This window comes from Vulpes lagopus, chromosome 7 (genome assembly GCF_018345385.1).
Source record: "Vulpes lagopus strain Blue_001 chromosome 7, ASM1834538v1, whole genome shotgun sequence".
In the NCBI taxonomy this organism is placed as follows: Eukaryota; Metazoa; Chordata; class Mammalia; order Carnivora; family Canidae; genus Vulpes; species Vulpes lagopus.
In genome coordinates, this window is record NC_054830.1 from 115,215,949 (window position 1) to 115,235,703 (window position 19,755).

General features: G+C 39.6%; 1 protein-coding gene across 1 annotated transcript in view; it reads left to right on the forward strand.

The window, feature by feature from the left end:
- FBN2 (fibrillin 2) overlaps positions 1-19,755 on the forward strand; it is a 244,367-nt gene that overhangs the window by 210,817 nt on the left and 13,795 nt on the right. The window contains 13 exon segments of the mRNA XM_041764048.1: positions 493-621; positions 1,051-1,170; positions 3,907-4,032; positions 4,782-4,934; positions 5,702-5,767; positions 6,073-6,198; positions 6,767-6,886; positions 7,891-8,013; positions 8,511-8,642; positions 13,986-14,111; positions 15,574-15,780; positions 16,889-17,014; positions 18,585-18,707. Of these exon segments, the coding sequence (XP_041619982.1) occupies positions 493-621; positions 1,051-1,170; positions 3,907-4,032; positions 4,782-4,934; positions 5,702-5,767; positions 6,073-6,198; positions 6,767-6,886; positions 7,891-8,013; positions 8,511-8,642; positions 13,986-14,111; positions 15,574-15,780; positions 16,889-17,014; positions 18,585-18,707 (1,677 nt within the window).

Below are 19,755 nucleotides of genomic sequence, written 5' to 3' on the forward strand. Positions count from 1 at the left end.
GCAAAATAAATGTTAGGAGTTCTAGAATATTTTTAACATAATTTATTTTTTTCACTGGAGTATTTTTTTCACAGTGGAGTATTTAATATGCTCCATTATTTATCCTTTGAATATAGTCAGCTTCTCTCCAAGTAAAGTCATCTGCAAACTAGGCCATCAGGTTAAGTCTATACTTTCTGGTCTCCAAGAAAAGAAATATTTTTCATTCAAGAAGAATGGAAAGCTTCACCATAAACCTTCAGTTTTTATCTGGCTATAAATTTGAGTTATATTAATATGAAAACTTGTGGTTGAAATATAGTAGGGATCTCTGTGACCTTATTAGTCACGCAGTCCTTACACCAGGAGCTGTATATTCTGTGTGTCGATGAGGAATTGTAATGAAGCATGTTTGTGAATGCGTGCCAATGAATATGTTTTTGCAACGCAATGTGTAACACAATACATTGTGTAAGAGCTGTCTCTGAAAAGCTCATTCCCATTTGCTTACAGATATAGATGAGTGCAGCTCCTTTTTTGGTCAGGTGTGCAGAAATGGACGGTGTTTCAATGAAATTGGCTCCTTCAAGTGTTTATGTAATGAAGGTTATGAACTTACTCCAGATGGCAAGAACTGTATAGGTAAGTATCTACATAGTGAACAGTCTTTGTGTTGTTTTGTTAAGCAATGATGTGACTCCCCACCACCCCACACACACACTTGGAAGCTCTTTCTCATTTCATTTGATGATCTAAGTACTTGACCAAAATAAGATGCCATGGGAAATATGGGGATAAGGAATATGCCAAAAATTGGAAATGACTTGTCCGAAATGTTTTTATTGGGTGAGAGCTTGGGGCTATCCATGTCACCGTAAAAGGAGACAAAGGAAACAAATCAGGACAATCAGCCTCTTGCCACATGACTAGTACCCAAGATGTCAAAAGAGTATCTCAGGGTGTATTTGTCCATCATGACCTGACAGAGAGACAAAGTTGAATTCATATTAATGCCATTTGGCAACAATTACCTCATAGTTAAATCATTTTTTCTCTCGTTTCTCTTGAAAGATACCAATGAGTGTGTCGCTCTTCCTGGTTCTTGTTCTCCTGGTACCTGTCAGAACTTAGAGGGGTCCTTCAGATGCATCTGTCCCCCAGGGTATGAAGTGAAAAGCGAGAACTGCATCGGTAAGGGTAACAGTTGTTATAAGTTCCACAAGCTGTTGGGTCTAAGCCATGGTCCAGACCCAATAGAAGTATACTAAATCCAACCCCTGCAGGCATGCTGACCCAAGGAAGTAAACATACAGCTGCCTACATCTGCTTTACTGAACCATCAGAATCGATTTGAAGGTGGAGTGGTGGGAACAAAGAATTTATGGATGTGTGGGGGGTTTTCATTAACAGAAATGTTATCCTAGTCAAAGAATTTTCAGTGCACTCTAATCGTTTTTCCAAATGTCAACAGAGATTTTCTACTGAATTTCAGGAGAGTACAAAAATTGTAATCTTTGGCAACCAATTTTAAAACAGCTATTAAAGGTGTCTAGAGTCCCAGAAATGTGGAGCAGAAAATCTTGACCATACTGTTGAGACATTTTTTTCCTTGGGAAGGCCTCATGTCAAAACAGAAAATATTAATCCATTTGTCATAACAGATGTTTTTCTGCTGAAACTCCTCCAGCATACAAGAATGCGGTAACCACATCAAAAGTGGATCCCAGAATTGCCTGGTGAACACGATGAAGGCCGACCTTTTTACAGTTACTTAATTTCACTTTTATACAAATTATTTTTTACAGTCTTGCTGAAATTCAGAAGCACTATCTTGGTGTGGTTCTTCTAACATGAAATGATTGCTGAGGGGTTTTTTTTGCCTTCGAGTTATCCAATTAAAAAAAAAAAATCTCTGTAGCTCTACTGTTCACTTTCCAGGGACTCAGATAGAACTGAAGGAGACAGTTTACTTCATCAAAGTTAATTATTTTCAGACCATGTGATTTCATATAACAGATACCCCAAGTCATTCCAGCTTGGTCTTTATATATCTTTTCCCTTTCTTGATCTGTATAGTGCCCTATAAAACTGCCCAGTGTTTTTAATACTTAAAAAATGATACTAGATTCATCTTACTAACAACTTTCTTGAAAAGTAAAAGGTTCTTTCTTTCATTTTCTTTCTTTGGTAGTTAATCTCAGTTCTTCTCTATCCCTATAGGCCATCCCTTTATGGAACAATGAAAGTACTAGTTTGTCAGCCAGGAGAAGGGAAAAGAAAAAGTTATACTTTTCTGTATCAGAAAGGCTCAGCTACCTTTTCTCTTAGTGAAAAAAAAAATCTGTGATTCAGCAACATTTTATTAAACTGCATAAGATTTTCTTCCCTTCCCCATCCCCATGATGAGCCACACTCCTATTTCGCATCTCCGGAGGAAAAAATATATATTTTCACTTGACTTCACTGTAAGACTATTTCCTTCAGACTAGAATCTTTTCTACCAACTTTACCCAGTTGAAAAGATTCCTAACACAACTGTACACACATTTACACAAACCTGCAAACAGACATATATCACACATGTATGTACACACACAAATTAATTACACCTTTCACTGTAGGTTACAGCAAATGACTGGTACCTTTTAGGTGCTAGGAATACAAAAAGATACAGTTCTTGCCTCTGTGTAACCTCCTACATAAAAGAAAAGATGTATTTTGTAAGTAAACCTATCTTGTAAAGATAGCCTTGCAACACACTGTGACCAATGCCAAGCCTGAGGCGCATCTGGGCTGTGGGAGCACAGGGTGGGGCTGTGATGATGGTGATAGATAACAAGTCAGGGAAGCTCACCACAAAGGACTGGTGACATTTGGGGTGGCTCCTAAATGTTAGACAGGAATTTATTAATCAGAGAAAAGAAAGAACAGAGGAGGCCACTGGGACACAGAGGCAACTGGAGTATGGTTAGAGGCACTGAGTGACCTGGCTTCGGAGATTGAACTCAGACCTGCAGGTAGTGTGGACCACTACAGGTTGGTTGGTTGGTTTTTAAGAAACGGCATGGTGTGACTCACTCACTAAAATTCTGCAAATATAAATGGAGAATGTAGGATGTGCCTGACACCGTACTAGACTGGGCTGTGCAGCAGTGACCTGGACAGATGGGTCGTGTCTTCACAGAGCTTACACTGTAATGTGGCTGGAACTGTGTAACGTTGACTCACTTAGGTAAAATAACTCACTGAATAAGCACTTCCAACGAAAAAAAGGGGGGGGGGCAAATATCGCTAGTAAGGAATCCTTACTTATCTCAAGGAGCCTTTCTGGGTTGAGGTGGGAATGATGAAATTCTCAACCCATGTCTGAGTCTCCCTGGTTCCATAGGCACAAGTTTTCAAGTGCATGTGTGTTTTAGAAAGACCGCCTGCTGGCAGCACGCAAGGATGTGAGAAGGAAGCAGCAGTACCCTAGGAGGTTTATGGTAATCCACAGAGGAGGTGGAAGTGACAGGTCACAGGCTGCCTGCATTTGGAGTCGGGGAGGAATGAAGTTGACTCAGGGATCCTAGGCTAACATCAGATGAGGAGCCCAGCTGAGGCTCTGACACCTGTAGGATATTGAACTGATCACATGTGACAGACAGGTGGACATACACGCCACCCTAGGGATCAGCTGCAGAGAGCTGGAGTTCTCCTTGGGTGTCTGGGCTGCATGGTTGATTGAAACTGGATGGAATCTTTGACCTTTGAAGCAATAATAGTTTACTTTTAAAGGTTAAGTTACATATACACAATATATGCTCCCTTGTTTCATATTAAGTGATCAATGGATAGCAGATTGTTGTAGTATGGACACGTTTATTTTCAAAGACTGAACAGTGAATTGATTTGCTTAAATTAATACATTCTCCTGCTCTTGTCCAGATATAAATGAATGTGATGAAGATCCCAACATCTGTCTCTTTGGTTCTTGCACCAATACTCCTGGGGGCTTCCAGTGCATCTGTCCCCCTGGATTTGTACTGTCTGATAATGGCCGGAGATGCTTTGGTAAGCATTGCAGTGACTTCTCTGTCATAATTTGCCCTTAGGAACTTGACAGCTGGACAGTGAATACTATCCTGCTAGTGTTTGTTACTACAAAGTACACGAATATGGCAAATACATTATGTTAAAAATACAGGTCTCAAAACTGTATGTGCTGGACACTTTTACAGTACTTGGAATTTTTGGCTTTGTTTCCACGTTTTCTTAATGTCACACTAAAAAAATGACTATTTGTATTTATTTGCTTATTATTGCTTCACTGTTCCATTTTTAGTTGGTATAGATTTTTTTGTACAACTGGTACATGAGTTGCTGTTAATGTGAATAGACTCACTGAAAGTTACATAAATGTTTTTGTTAGGCTATAACATGGCAATAGAAGAAGAGATACAGAAATAATCTTAATAGTGAACATAATTTATCAGGTTTCTTAGGAATATTATAAAAACATTTTAAACATTTTAAATAATTACATAAAATTTTGTAGACAGGTCAGTTTAAGTTGGCATGTGAAATCAGCAGTGGAGGGGCACCTGAGTGTCTCAGTGGTTGAGTGTCTGCCTTTAGAACAGGTCATGTCCTGGGGTCCTGGGATCAAGTCTCATATCGGGCTCCCCGCATGGAGCCTACTTCTCCCTCTGTGTCTGTGTGTCTCTCATGAATAAATAAATAAAACATTTTTTTTTAAATGAAGTAGTCTATCTTTTTAAATGACCAGTAAGGAGCCCTGTGATGCTTGCTTTCTTAACTAGATACCCGCCAGAGTTTCTGCTTCACAAACTTTGAAAATGGCAAGTGTTCTGTCCCTAAAGCTTTCAATACCACCAAGGCCAAGTGCTGCTGCAGTAAAATGCCAGGAGAGGGCTGGGGGGACCCCTGTGAGCTGTGCCCCAAAGATGATGAAGGTAAGAGCAACCCCATAAAATACCACTTTGTGCAGCTTGGGGACTGATTGTCAGTCACCCTGGCTGTATACTTTAGGAATATTTTGAAGGTGAAATTCTTCCCTCACGTATAAACTGGAAAGTTCAGTGAGCAATGGAGTCTGAGGGACTCCACCCCACCTGTGTACTCAGCACGTGTGAGTGCAAGTAGTGTTGTTGTTACTTCAGTTCTGTCCCCTGAGGTTAGTATTACTGGCTTTTAAGAGGTACAGGGCAGGAGGGGATGAAAATTCTGTTCCCAGCTGCCACCAGAGTCCCATGTGGGGATCAAATCTTGGGCTACCACCCTGAGAATCTTACATAAAATCACAAGGACCTGAGTCGGCCAAGGGCCCTTTGCAGGAGGAGACCAGGAGGCTCATGGGCCCTGGGTTAGGACAGCCAAGGGGTCAGGTGGCTCAGAGCTGGCCTGGTCTCCAGGTCCCAGGTAGCTCCTGTTTGTCCTGGGCAGAGATGGCTCTGGCTGTTCCTCGGGAAGTGAGCAAACAGATAGAACCTGAAGCCATTGGTAGGCGGCACCCTGGAAGGTGCTGTACAAGCTTGAGTAACCTTCTCTAAATGGGCTCAGGGCTGCTTTTGAAGTAAATCATAAAAATAAATTAAGACTCCTGTTAAAAGCAGCTTTGTAGATGAAAAATAAGGCTAAATTTCATGTATACCATTAATCAGTTCTGAAGTTCTCTGACAGCTGAGACTCTGCACTAATGGGGAATTTGTATTCTCTATAGTTGCATTCCAGGACTTGTGTCCTTACGGCCATGGAACTGTTCCGAGTCTTCATGATACTCGTGAAGGTGTGGTTTGATGTATTTTATTCTTATAATCTTTTTTTATATAAACAGATCATTGCACATTTATTCTATAAATCATATTTTACTATATATCATACAGTATGTTTTCCCTGTATATGTACAATATTATGTACCATATGTATTATATTTATCATGAGACTACATTGTATATGAAATACAATATGTATTTATCTGATACAAGAAATGTTTACATGTTTTATAATTTTTAAGTCTCCCTTGAATAGATATACACAGTTTTGACCTATCTTTTTATATTGAGGAAGTTAATGGATGATTCTATATTTTAGACGTCAACGAATGCCTTGAGAGCCCAGGCATTTGTTCAAATGGTCAGTGTATCAATACAGACGGGTCTTTTCGCTGTGAGTGTCCAATGGGTTACAACCTGGATTACACTGGAGTACGCTGTGTGGGTGAGTGCTGACTCCACATTACACACTTTGAAGGTTCTGTTCCAGTTCTCTTTTCAACAAAAGTTCTCCAAAGGCACCCTGGATAGTGGTAGGTTTTACAGAGTCAGTATTATAAGTGGCTAATAACTGCTTTTTCTTCTCCAGTCTTATATTTTCCAGTAGATCTGGTTTATGTGAATATGGAGAGAGTTGTCCAACCTCTGCCTTCAACCAAATATTTAAACTTTGATTTGCCTAGAGCTTTGTTGCCAAAACCAGTAAGGGGAAATAGGTCCATTTTACTTTGACTTTCCACACTTGTTCTTGTAGCAGAAGACCACATCTCTCTATGGGTTTGTAATTTTTAGGGAAAACATGGCTGTCTGGGGACTCAGAGCAGGGTACACTTGATCCTTTGGGCTCCTCTGCACTGAATAAAGTTCAGCCAGCCAGCCAAGGCCAGGGAGGGTGCAGAGTCAGGTATGCCCAGGGATCCTGGAAAGTTCTGAGGGCTAGGTGGATATTCATGGGCATGTTTGTATTAAACTAAAACTGCAAATTTGGGTGCACTGTTTTATTCTTTTCTCAGATACTGACGAATGTTCAATTGGCAATCCATGTGGGAATGGTACATGCACCAATGTTATTGGGAGTTTTGAATGCAATTGCAATGAAGGCTTTGAGCCAGGGCCCATGATGAATTGTGAAGGCAAGTGATATTTTTCTTAAATATCATTTTTTTCTTGTTGTAGAAAAAGGTGGGTTTTTTTAATGTCTCAGCTTTTACTCCTAATGCTTTGACAATCTACTGATGGTTATGTTCATCACAAATATCTTTTCCTTTACCCCGGTGAGCGTAGTCCCAGTCACTGCCTTAAAGCCTTTGTCTGAGTTCGGCATTTTGGTCAGTTCAGAGTTGGCATCTGTGGTGGCATTTTTCACTTGAAGTTGGTGTCACATTTTTTTTTGCTTCTTGGCATGTTGGTTAGTTTTGGATTATACCATGGATGTTACGAGTGATATCTTCTGGAATCAGTTATGTTACTTCGAAGAATATAGATGCTTTTGTCTTAGTACGTAGTTAACCAGGATGAACATAAAAGCAGAGTCAGGCCTGTGGAAGCCAGTGGCTCAGATTTCATTTTGTTCTGTAAGCCCCAGTGTGGCTAGCTTCTTTGATTTTGTCCTACACATGCATGGTTAAGTCAGCAACTTGAGCTTTTATATGAAAAAAAAGAAGAAGAAGAAGAAGAAATGTCTCTATCTCTAGCCCTCTCCTGTCTGGGCTTCCCCCTCACTCTTGAGTAGCCTTGGTTGGCCCTAGCTCCCTTCCCTGATTGCTCTGGAGAGAAGCTCAGGAAGTTTTTAGTGAAGATGTAGCTGCCAGGTGCTGCTGCCGCCAGGACTATGGCCATCCACTAGGTAATTTCAGAAAAACAAAAATAAACAAAAACACTAGTAACTTCTTTCCTGCTGGTGGTTTGCTGAGTTTCAACTCACTGCTGGAAACTACTTAGGGAGTTGATTTTGTATTTTATTTTTAGAGTTTATAGTTGCTATTTGTTGGAGGATGAGTTAGGATACCTACTACCTGCTACCTCTCCGTAGCAATAGCGGCTTTCTCTATGTCAGCTGAGTGAACACATCGGTGTTTACATAAACAGACAACTAAAACTCTAGGCTCAGTACATGCCTGCCTGTTTCCTTGATCAGATATCAATGAGTGTGCCCAGAACCCACTGCTGTGCGCTTTCCGCTGCATGAATACCTTCGGGTCCTATGAATGCACGTGCCCAATTGGCTATGCCCTCAGGGAAGACCAGAAGATGTGCAAAGGTAAGGCCATGGACAAGAAAGGGACAGGGAGGGTGCAGAGAGAGAGACAGACAGTAGAGAGAGTAGTTAAAACTTTATTTGCCACACTGGAAATACATTTTTAGTGATTTTATAGTTCTCTGCTTTCTTCTTCTAGAGTTCGCAGAGGTATATCAGACAACCCTGTGCTGGTAGATTTCCATACCTTAGGTGACAAGACACTGGATGGTCTGCCCAAGCAAATCAAAGATAAGACAAGTTGAAGAACCTACCATTGTCACACTTCTGGGCTCTTATTAAAGCAAAGACTGTCCTTTCCTGAACCTGTTTTCATTAGGCCCAATGCTGAAACTTGTATAAATTTACAGTATAGCCAGGAGTTGGAAAATCTTGGGCTCCTCCTTTATCCATCACACAGGAAAATTCTTAAGAGCCAGAAAATCAAAACTAAGACTTCAAATCCGAGACAGTAACCTGCTGCTGAGAATTCTTTTTTTCCTATTAAAAATATTTTCTAGATCTGGATGAATGTGCTGAAGGGCTCCATGACTGTGAATCCAGAGGAATGATGTGCAAGAATCTGATCGGCACCTTCATGTGCATCTGCCCCCCCGGGATGACCCGACGTCCGGACGGAGAGGGCTGTGTTGGTAAGGCTCTCCAGGAGCATGGCTGTTTATCTAACACTTCTGCCTCAAGACAGGTTTACAGCACTATTCCCAAATCACCCTCACTTCAAGCCAACTATTTTTCTAGCTGTTTCAAGGGTGCTACAGCTGGATTTCTTCTCCCTTAGAGGCCATGCCAGCATAACCATTTGGGATAATGCAGTGCCATTTGTGCCTGTCCTAGAATATATGCCTTCTTGGTGATAATTCTGTATCCTGTAAATCTAAAACACTTAATTTAGAAATAGGGAACAACTCCTTGAAACAATTCTGCTTGTTTAGCAAAGTAAAAGAATAAGTTAGTGTTCCCATTTTTGTATCATTTCATAAATGAGGAGAGGAAGAGGAGGATCATCTCTAGAGCCCTGTCACTAGTTGGACAGCCCTGTGACTTGGCCACATTGTTTTTAACATACTTGGACCTCAGTTAATTTATCTTTAGAGGGAGAAGGTAGGGCTGGATCTTTAAGATGACTTCAGGAATTTAAAATGTTAAGAGTTTTATGAGGTGTGCCACAGTCCATGCCATGTACAGCAGCCACAGCCACTTTGCCTGTTTACCTCAGCACTTCTCAGGTAGAGACTGAGTCCCATGAGTTTAACTGAATAAAGGGGTGATGCGACTATGAACTGATAAGGAAAAAACTGGAAGAAACAGGTGTGGTGGGAGGCACAGAAGAATAAAAATTGTTTTGACCAACTTAAACTGTGAGAAATGTATCAGCCTTTCAAGTGGTAACAGTAGATACACAGATGTGTTCATGAGCCATGGCTATACATTGCTGGCAAACAGATCATCATTGAAAAGTCACAGGATTGGATGAGGACACCAGAAGAGTGTAAAACAGAAGTAGCAGTGACTGAGCTCTGAACACTCCAAAATCTAATGTGATTGAAAAGATTTAGAGAACTAAAAATAAGTGGCCAGCAAAATAGGAACTGCCCAGGTCAGTGTTGGATTGTGACCATTAAAAGGATGAATTATTCAGGCAGTTAGAGAGTGGCCACTTGTGTATAATACTGCCGAGATATAGAGCAAGACATAGAGTCATTGGATTTGGTGATCTTTTCATCACCAATCATCAGGTAGATTAAAATCAAAACTGCAGGGGGATCCCTGGGTGGCTCAGAGGTTTAGTGCCTGCCTTCAGCCCAGGGCATGATCCTGGAGTCGCAGAATCTTGTCCAGCATCAGGCTCCCTGCATGAAGCCTGCTTCTCTCTCTGCCTGTGTCTCTGCCTGTCTGTCTGTCTGTGTGTCTCTCTCTCTCTCATAAATAAATAAAATCTTTAAAAAAAATAAAATCAAAACTGCAATGAAGTGTCTCCTCACACCTGTTAGGATAATCATAAAAAAGACAAGAGATAACAGGTGTTGACAAGGTTATGGAAAAAAGGAAATCCTTGTGCCCTGTGGCCTGATGGACTTTTGGTGGGAACATAAATTGCTAAGGCCTCTATGTATGGATTTTAGAGATTCTTCAAGAAATTAAATATAGAACTACCATGTGATCCAGCAGTCCCACTTCTGGGTGTATTTCCAAATGATACAAAAGCATTATCTCAAAAATATACCTGAACTTCAATGTCACTGTAGCATTATTGGCAAGAGCCAAGGTGTAGAAACATCCTCAGTGTGTATCAGTGCATGAGTAAATCAAGAAAATGTACACACACAGAGGATTTAGGGAAAATTGTCATTTGTAGTAACATAGGGATAAGCCCAAAGGGCATTATGCAAAGTTAAATAAGCCAGACAGAGAAAGATACTGCACAGTATCACTTACATGTGGAATCTAAAATAATAAACAAATTGAACTCATGGAAATAGAGTAGAAAAATGTTTGCCAGGGGCCTGAGGGTGGAGGAAATAGGGACAGGTTGGTAAAAGGAAACAGACTAGACTTCCAGTTCTAAGATAAATGAGGCCTAAGGATTTAATGTGTGATGTGGTGACTATAGCTGACAATGCTGATCTGTGTAATAGAAATTTGCAAAGAGAACAGAGCTTAAATATGCTAACACAGAAAAAGGGTAGGTATGTGAGGTAATGGGTGTGTTAATTCACTCAATAAAGGAATCCTTTCATATAAAGCTGGAAATAAAATAGAACAAATAGGGAGTTAGAGCACTGAGGAGAAGAAAGGAAAGAAAGAAAGAAGAGAGAAGAGGAAGGAAGGAAGAAATTTTTCCCAAAGGGAAAGACAAGGTACTAGTTAGAAGTATATTATTAAAAGAGATTGTTTTTAAAGATGGAAATTATGAGAAAGTGTGTGTTGAGAGAATAACTCATTGAAAAAGGAGAATTGTGAATTCTTAGAAGGAAATACCAAGTACAAGTACAAAGACTGGCCTTTGAGAAAAATCAGAGAATCTTTAGCTGTTGAAAAAGACCAGAGGTGGAAGGTGAAGGCCACACAGGTGGTTGGTAGTGGAGAGATGGAGGAGTTCTTGTCTCTGTGCAGGAGTCATTTTAGAAAATGGGAGCATGGATATATGAGGAAATATAGTAAGATTGTCAAAGGGGTATTAGCTCCCATTTGAGATTTGAATCATGAGTTAAAGTGAGACCTGTCCTTGGTTGTGGGTTTGTCTCTAGCGTGTTATGCTGTGCTGGATTGGACACAGAGTAGACGGGAGTTCAGTGCATGAAGGGGACGATGCTATGGTCACTAACTGGTAGTCCCAATGTGATCACGAAATTTTCAAAGGATAAAGCAAAAGGATAAAGCATGGGATGCTAAAAATGAAAATTCCATAGGCAGTGCAACATCACACGAAGACACACCCTAGTGAAGTTACAAATTTCAACAACAGAAAAAAGAAAAAAATTGTCAGAAAAGAATTCTGTTGGCTTTAGGCAACTGGGCAGAAAAGGAAACTATCTATGAGGTAGTAGAGAGTCCAGCTACTTTCTTTAAGTTCTCACACTAATTCTCACAACAGTGGTAGTAGAGCAAAAGCAATCTAAGATTTTGAGCCCTATCTAGCCATCTCTCAAGTATAAAAGCTCTATTATCCATTATCGGACATGGAGGGACTCATTCACTATGTCCAACAAGACTTCTTTAAAAAGAAGTAATTCAGACAATGAAAATGCAAATCAAAATAAAGGTGAGCAAAACCAAGGAAAGCATTAGATCAAGAAAGCAGACCTTGAACCCACAGATTATAGAAATAACAGACACTGTGTGGTTTTTTAAATCCATAATTTAGCTCAATCTTTTTGTATATACTTTAAAATTTCTATGATAAGCATTTTCTTCCTATAAAGGAAGGAAAATTTCACCAAAACACATCATGGTGAATTTTAGGACACTGAGAGCAAAGTGAAAACCCTTAAAGCTTCCAGAGAGGAAAAACTAAATTTCCTGCAAATGAATAGTAACAGTGGGTGACAGAAAACAATGGAGCAATATTTTCTAAACATTCTAAGGGAAAATAATTTTGAACTAAAATTCTATACTCAATCTAATAAGAAAATTTTAAAAAGACCTTGACAAATATATTTTAGAGAATTTGTCACCCACCTAGCCTCTCTGAAATGATTGCCAAACTAGATACTCCAATATTTTTTTATTAATCTAAGAAGATGGAATACTATACATGAAGCAATGGTAAGCCAAGGAACCAGGAAACCTCATTATTTGGTTTAGATAGATACTGATGGCACAATAAAAAAAAAAGATTTAACAAACCAAAATTTCTAGATCACATCAGCATGGCAGGTGGGCACCAGATAGAGCAGAAAGAAATCATGCCAGAAACTTTTGAAACTTGCTGACATCAGTACAGAAGTATCCATTACGAATATGTGTTGAAGTTGTTTCATGGTTACCACTGAAAGCATAGAAAAAAGATTTAAATGTCCAGACGTGAGATGGGGACAAGAAGAGAGCAAAGAAATATAGGCTACTCTAAGAAATATTGAGAGGAGAGGGCAAGAGCACAGAAGATATAAAACAAAATAAAATGGCAGGTAAGCATCCAAACATAACAGCAGACAGTATAGATAGGAATAAACTGCTGGTTAAAAAGTAGACATACTTTTTAAAACTTCTTTTAAATCCAATTTGGTGCTTTTCATAAGAAAGGTACCAAATCAAAATGTGAGATAGATCAACAATAAAGGGATGGAACAAAACACTGGAGAGTAAATACTGATTAAAAAAAAAACACACAAGCAAAATATCAACAGATTAAAGATTAAAAATTAAGGGACACCTGGGTAGCTCAGCAGTTGAGCATCTGCCTTCTGCTGAGGGTGTGATCCCGGGGTCTTGGGATCTAGTCCTACAGTGGGGTCCCTCTGAGGAGCCTGCTTCTCCCTTTGCCTATGTCTCCACCTCTCTCTGTGTGTTTCTCATGAATGAATGAATGAATGAATGAATGAATGAATGAATACTTTTTTAAAAGATTAAAAAATATAAAGATGAAAGCAGTTTATCAAAAATATTTCATTATCATAAGCTCCCTTATGTTCATAATAGCATAGCTTCAAAAAAAAAAGCTATAAGCAAAATGTACAGAGTATCAAAACACAGTAAGAACAAAATGGGATTTTTTTTTTTTTCAAAATGGGATTTTAATAAAGCAGTTTGGCCCTAATTCATCACTAACAAAAAGGCAGCACTACCTAAATTCCTTCTGCCATCCATGGCCCTCACGTACCACACTGCTCCTGTGATTTTTACTCAGAGCTCCTCTGGAAGCTTGCCCTGCATCCCTGCCTGTGTAGCATTGACCCTACTCTCCACCTGCCCCCAACACCTTCCCTTGTTCTGCTCCCAGCTCCTCTGTCCTATCACTTCACCAGCACACTCTTCCCCCAAGTTCTTTCCCACTTCGCTGGTGTCTCAGGGCAACTTTATGTCCTGTGGAGGCCAGTATTTCATACACCACCACCCCCCTTCCCCACGAGGGCTGAGGAGCAGAAAAGAAACATAGTTGAGAAAGAACCCACCTGGAAGGATGGAGTTTTTTTTTTTTTTAATTTTATTTATTCATGAGAGACACAGAGAGAGAGGCAGAGACACAGGCAGAGGGAGAAGCAGGCTCCATGCAGGGAGCCTGACGTGGGACCCGATCCTGGGTCTCCAGGATCACACCCCGGGCTGAGGGCAGCGCTAAACCGCTGCGCCACCCGGGCTGCCCAGGATGGAGTTTAAAAGGAAATCCATACTCATGACTAGTATGACTAGTTTTTATTCCATCTGATTACTATTTTGGTGAGGAAGTTTTAAATAAGATACAACCCACTCGAGGAAAATGTGTAAATGGCAATTTTGTAGTCTGCTCATCATTCACCCTGTTTGTTTTCCCAAAGATGAAAATGAATGCAGGACCAAGCCCGGAATTTGTGAGAACGGGCGCTGCGTTAACACCATCGGGAGCTACAGATGTGAGTGTAACGAGGGATTTCAGTCAAGCTCCTCAGGCACCGAATGCCTAGGTAAGGGACATCTCAGGGTGTTTTACTTAGTAAATAAGACATCTCTTTTATGACATCATCACAGAAGAACTCCACATACATGTGCTTATCTGCTAAAAAAAAAAAAAAAAAAAAAAAATTCCCCAACCTGAGTAATCCATACACTTCTCCCTAAAGGTACACATCTATTAAAATGATGTATTTCTGCGCGTGTGAGTTGTATGCACATCTATGTGTAATGTAAATAGCCATCTTTAATAGTCTTTCCAAAATTAAGATTAATTAAGCCCCGTGGAAAGTGTGACTTTAGTAAAACTTACATAAGGGGATGATTTAATTCCAAAAGAAAATATTTGCTGTGTGAGGTAAGCTTTGCTGTATTAGTAATATTAAAGCACATGCCACATTTCAAAAATGCAGTGAAGGTTAGTTTTTATTTTATGTTTTACAAAATATTTTCTTATGGAAAATATAAATCTCAGCCATTATGTTGTATATTAATGCTAAAATGCATACATAATAAACCATTTCAGTTCATTATGAGCAGGTGTAAAAGTATGGAGTAGTAAAATTTAAGGCAAACAGAGAAATAAGAGCACTCATCGCTTGATTTGATATAAAATAGCATGTTTCAGCGAGGTCAGATTTTTTCTCCAAATGATGTCATTGCATTAAATCCTAGGAAACTGTTAGTCTGGAAAATAAATTGTGTTTACTGGTGTCTCCAATCTAGATCCTTACTAACCACCAGACTTTCCAGCAACAGAAAAAGATAACCTACATAGTGTAATGTACTTTTCTGTTCATGTTATTAAGGGTTCACTGGGACAGTTCATGAAACCATATTAAAGATTTATTTGCCTACTTACATCAGAGAAATTCCTCTATTTATACTAAAAAAAAAAAAATCTGCTTAGTCCAAATGTTTGAACACTCCTTTATATGCAGAAAAGACAAGATTGGATTGAATATGTACCAAAATTATAACATCATCTAGGATTTGCTTTTCAGAAACAAATTCTGATGCTCATTTGCTTATTTAAAAAGAAATAATTTAATTTGATTTTTATTTTATGTTCTACAGGAATGGTAGTTTACTACTATCAGTTGCTGATGGGTTGAAGAAAAAGAAACAAATCTTTTTTTTGTTTGTTTCTACAATTTTTTTCTATTTTTTTTATTGGAGTTCAGTTTGCCAACATATAGCATATCACCCAGTGCTCCATCTATTTCTTAAGCACAGTATCGTTTTTTGTTGAATTTAATAGATTCTCTGTAGTAAAAGAACACACTGTGGACTCATTCTCCAACTTTATAATCATGAAGCTGTCTTAAACAGTGTGGTTATTCATATACAAGAACACTTATCTTTGAAAAACTTTTTGCCAGGAAGAAAAACATTGACTATCCTGTTTTATTTGAAGGTGAAGATGAAGTATCGGTTCCATGTCATTGATGCTTATTAACTACATTGTTATTTCAGACAATCGACAGGGACTCTGCTTTGCAGAGGTATTGCAGACAATGTGTCAGATGGCGTCCAGCAGCCGCAATCTTGTCACCAAGTCAGAATGCTGCTGTGATGGGGGACGAGGCTGGGGTCACCAGTGTGAGCTTTGCCCACTTCCTGGAACTGCCCAGTACAAAAAAATATGTCCTCATGGCCCAGGATATACCACCGATGGAAGAGGTACGGAGCTGAGGAAATTTGTGCACATTTTCAGTACAGTGGATTGATTCCGATTAATTTAAAGGAAAAGTGAAAAATTGATATGATAGCTAAAATATTTGTTAGTATATGTGTTTGTATGTGCTTTTTGCTAATGATTAAGAGACTTTAAAAGATGTACTCTTCATACTGAATCTAAGAGGTAGAATTTCTTAGGAAGCTGAAGCACAAAGTTTAGGTGACAGTAAGTCATTTTCCTGAGATCACACCCTTTCTAAGGGATGGACTCAGGAGTGAAACATACCTGTCTGATCCCAAAGGCCATGCCTGTAACCCCCAAACTATACTTGCTTTATTTAAATAAGTGTTGCTCATTTGAGTGTACACAGGGACTAAGTCTGTTTGCCACATATTTACAAAGCAGCAGGTCTCAGAATTGGTTAGCGGTTTCCAGGGTTTTTTTTTTTTTTTTCCTCCCTGAGTCCATTCCTCATTTAAGGAATTTCTATCAATCTAAAGACTAACTTGGAGGAAACTCTAGCCTCTGACCTATTATTTCTCTTTGTTTCAGGCTTTTTTTTTTTTTAAAAAAACCACTTGATAGACTAGTGTCCTGAAAAAAATACCATTTTCTTCCATTACTGTACAGACTATTGGCCCTGGGCCCGATTACTCTGCTAATGAAACCCTTTCTTCAGAAAGTCTAATCCAAGTGTGGATGTGAGGTCCAGGCGTGGGAAATCACCACAAATCCCAGATTAGTTGGACTTCAGAGAGGTAGCTTTCTACATCCCGCCAAAATAATTCATACTTAGATTGTAAAATGAGTAGACTGCAGCGGGGCTTTCAACAGAGCCTCCATTTATTTGCCTCTTCCAACCACTGCAGAATATTCTTGCTTTCCTTCCCTGTTGCCATTCACCAGAGTGATGAAAAGGTACCGGAGCGCTGTGGTGACTGTTGGTTGCTAGTTATTTCACGTCAGCTCTGTTGTTTCTCTTAGGCTCTGAGCAGTTTTCTCCTTGCATAGATATAGATATAGATATAGATATAGATATAGATATAGATATAGATATAGATATTAACTTGTGTATTTGTTTTTATTTGGGTTCTTTTTTCCCATCCACAGATATTGATGAATGTAAGGTGATGCCAAACCTCTGCACGAGTGGTCAGTGCATCAATACCATGGGCTCATTCCGCTGCTTCTGCAAGGTTGGCTACACGACAGACATCAGCGGCACCTCGTGTGTAGGTAAGGCAAGGCGTCTGTCCGTCTGGGGCGAAGGTGACTACTGCTTCCTACCAGTCGCTGCTGGCAACACAGTAGGTGTACCCATAGAGAGTTGGCGTGTACCTTCCCTACAGTCATGCTGTGGCTCTCAGTAATGCAGTTCCTGATGCCATAGTCACTGCCCTTGTGACACACAACTCTTCATCAGAAAGTGTTCAGTCAGGGAAGCAGAAACAGTTTTTTTAAAAAACCATTATTTCACCATTTTATATTTTAATTTAAAATTATAAGTGCACCTTTATTTGTCTAGCTCTTAATGATGAAAGAAAAGAGCTTCTGATAGTGAGCATGTGTTTTAGCATATGTCCAGAGCGCACATTGTGCTTGCTCCTCGTTGCTGGTTTTTTGCATAAAACCTATGACTTAAGCCTCATGTGAAAATTACCAGTTGCAAAGCAGTGTCTGGACAGAACCACCTACATTTTTACAGTCTCTTTTTCTAATCTGATTTGTTTACCATCTCACCCACACTGTTGCTACACCAGTCGAGGGCAGGGAGTGGGAGGCTTGCTTCTAATGAGTCTTTCCAAAGCATTTGACAGAATTTTCAGTGAAGGAGAAAAGCCTCTTCTCCTCCATATTTAATCCACTTGCATGTTATTCCATCAAAGTATCTATTGTAATAAATGCCCCTGACATGAAAAGGTTCATAGAAACCAAACTGATCCTAAGTAAGCATCGACCCACTTGGTTGGGCAAGAGAGCACACGATCATGAGCTTCCAGCATTCTGGGGGCATCAGTCAGTATGTTTTATGAGGAAATGAGGATGGTCTGCTGTCCATCAGTCCTAGCAGAAAAAAGGTAGCCTATTCAAGGGAGGATGATTTCAGGACAGTTGTTTTGGTTAAAGATGTGAACAGAGCATGTAGAATCCATGAGGCATGGTGCCATCCCTGGGCCACAAGAAAAGAGGGAGATGTTTCTGAAACCTCGAAGGAGAAAGTTGTGCACAGAAGGCCACTTTGACAGATGCTGTGACCTGTGATCCAGTGACCCAGAGCCCAAGCCATCTTGCAGAGAGGGAGTGGAAGTTGGAGGACAAGGGGGAAGGAGGGCCTTCTGGTGGTGTACATGCCATCCAGCTGCCGGGACCCAAGAGCAGGGTGCGCCTGGGTGAGGCTCTGGCTCTGGAGTGGCAAGCCTCAGGTCCCCACGGTGCTCAGCATGTCAGCTAACAACTGAAGAGAACGTCTTCATATCCATGTGTCAGAGGAAAGAAACTCTTACTTGTAAGAGAATGATCCTTGAGCTGTAAACCCAAGTACATAATTCTAAAGAAGGCAGTGGATTTTTTTTGAAACTGGATAGTTGTCCATATGCTACCTTTACCCAAGAACCCTAGATCGATCTACAGAGTAAACCAAGATGTTATTTTCAAGAAAACTGTTCTGGGCATCTTTTCTCCTTAGCTCTTCTTCCATTTTAAGTTGAAGGAGAAAGGAAATAGGTGAAGTAAGGATGTAGAGGGAAGAAAGAGGCCAGTTGTTCCTTGGAACTAGGAATTTACTCTTGGCATCACTTTCACTTAGATCTTGACGAATGTTCCCAGTCCCCGAAACCATGCAACTTCATCTGCAAGAACACCGAGGGGAGTTACCAGTGCTCGTGTCCTCGGGGCTATGTCCTGCAAGAGGATGCAAAGACGTGCAAAGGTGAGGGGAGCGTCCCCAGCATTTCTGACCCTTTGTCTCTCCTTTCAGATCCAAATTCAGCTGGTCAGGGACTGGTTCACCTGCACTGCCTTCATGAAAGCCTGTCTTCCTAGGGGCCACTTTATGAGTTACAGAAAATTTTTCCAGAGGACACATTTTAGGAGGAAAGGAGAATTAAAGCCCTAATTAGATATGCTTGCTTCTTAGAGCAGACCATGCAAATGGATAATTAAATGAAATTAAAGCCAAAAATATTGGTGAGGGAAGAGATTGAAACAAGTACCTAAAATAAGATTTCTTTTGCTGCTTATCTAGGATTTTATTTCCTCTCAATTATCTTTATTACACATTTACTGCAGAAGATTGAAAATGCATGGGTGAATTTTTTTGGCATAGGTAGTATTAAAAGTAATTATCAAACTAAATTAGACAATTACTATCGCTCCAGTGCTATACTCATGCATTCAGTTTTATTGTAAACCTTGCCTGTGTGAAATGAATGGATTGAGGAAATTCCTAACTGATTAAATTTTTGAAATACAGGTTATTCTTAAGAAGATGAAATTTTATTTCCAAGGAGAAAATAATAATAATTATAGCAAGCAGTACTGTTCTCTTAGATCTATTTAGTGAACCATTATGAGTCAATTTAATTTTTCATGTTATTAGGAGTGCAATAGTGTGTGTTTAAGCTTTAAAATAATGAATTAGTGTTATGTATATCTTACATTGCTTTGTACATTTAAATATATTATCTCATATTAAGTTTTAATCTAACCAAAATCACAATTCAAGTTTTCTATTAGTATAGTCCAAATATAAATTCAGTTTATCACCAGGATTACAGATGCTGTATTTCTGCTTTCTCTGGTATTTATCACAGTGTTTTCATTTGGATCCTGAGAGCCTGACTCTATGCTTGTTTTCAGACTTTCATCAATTTCCAGCTTCTGTTTTATTTTTATTTAAGGAGTAAGTGACCAGGCATGTACTAAACTGTGCACTAAATGCAACAACTATAACCTTGGGATATTCACTTTGAGAATAG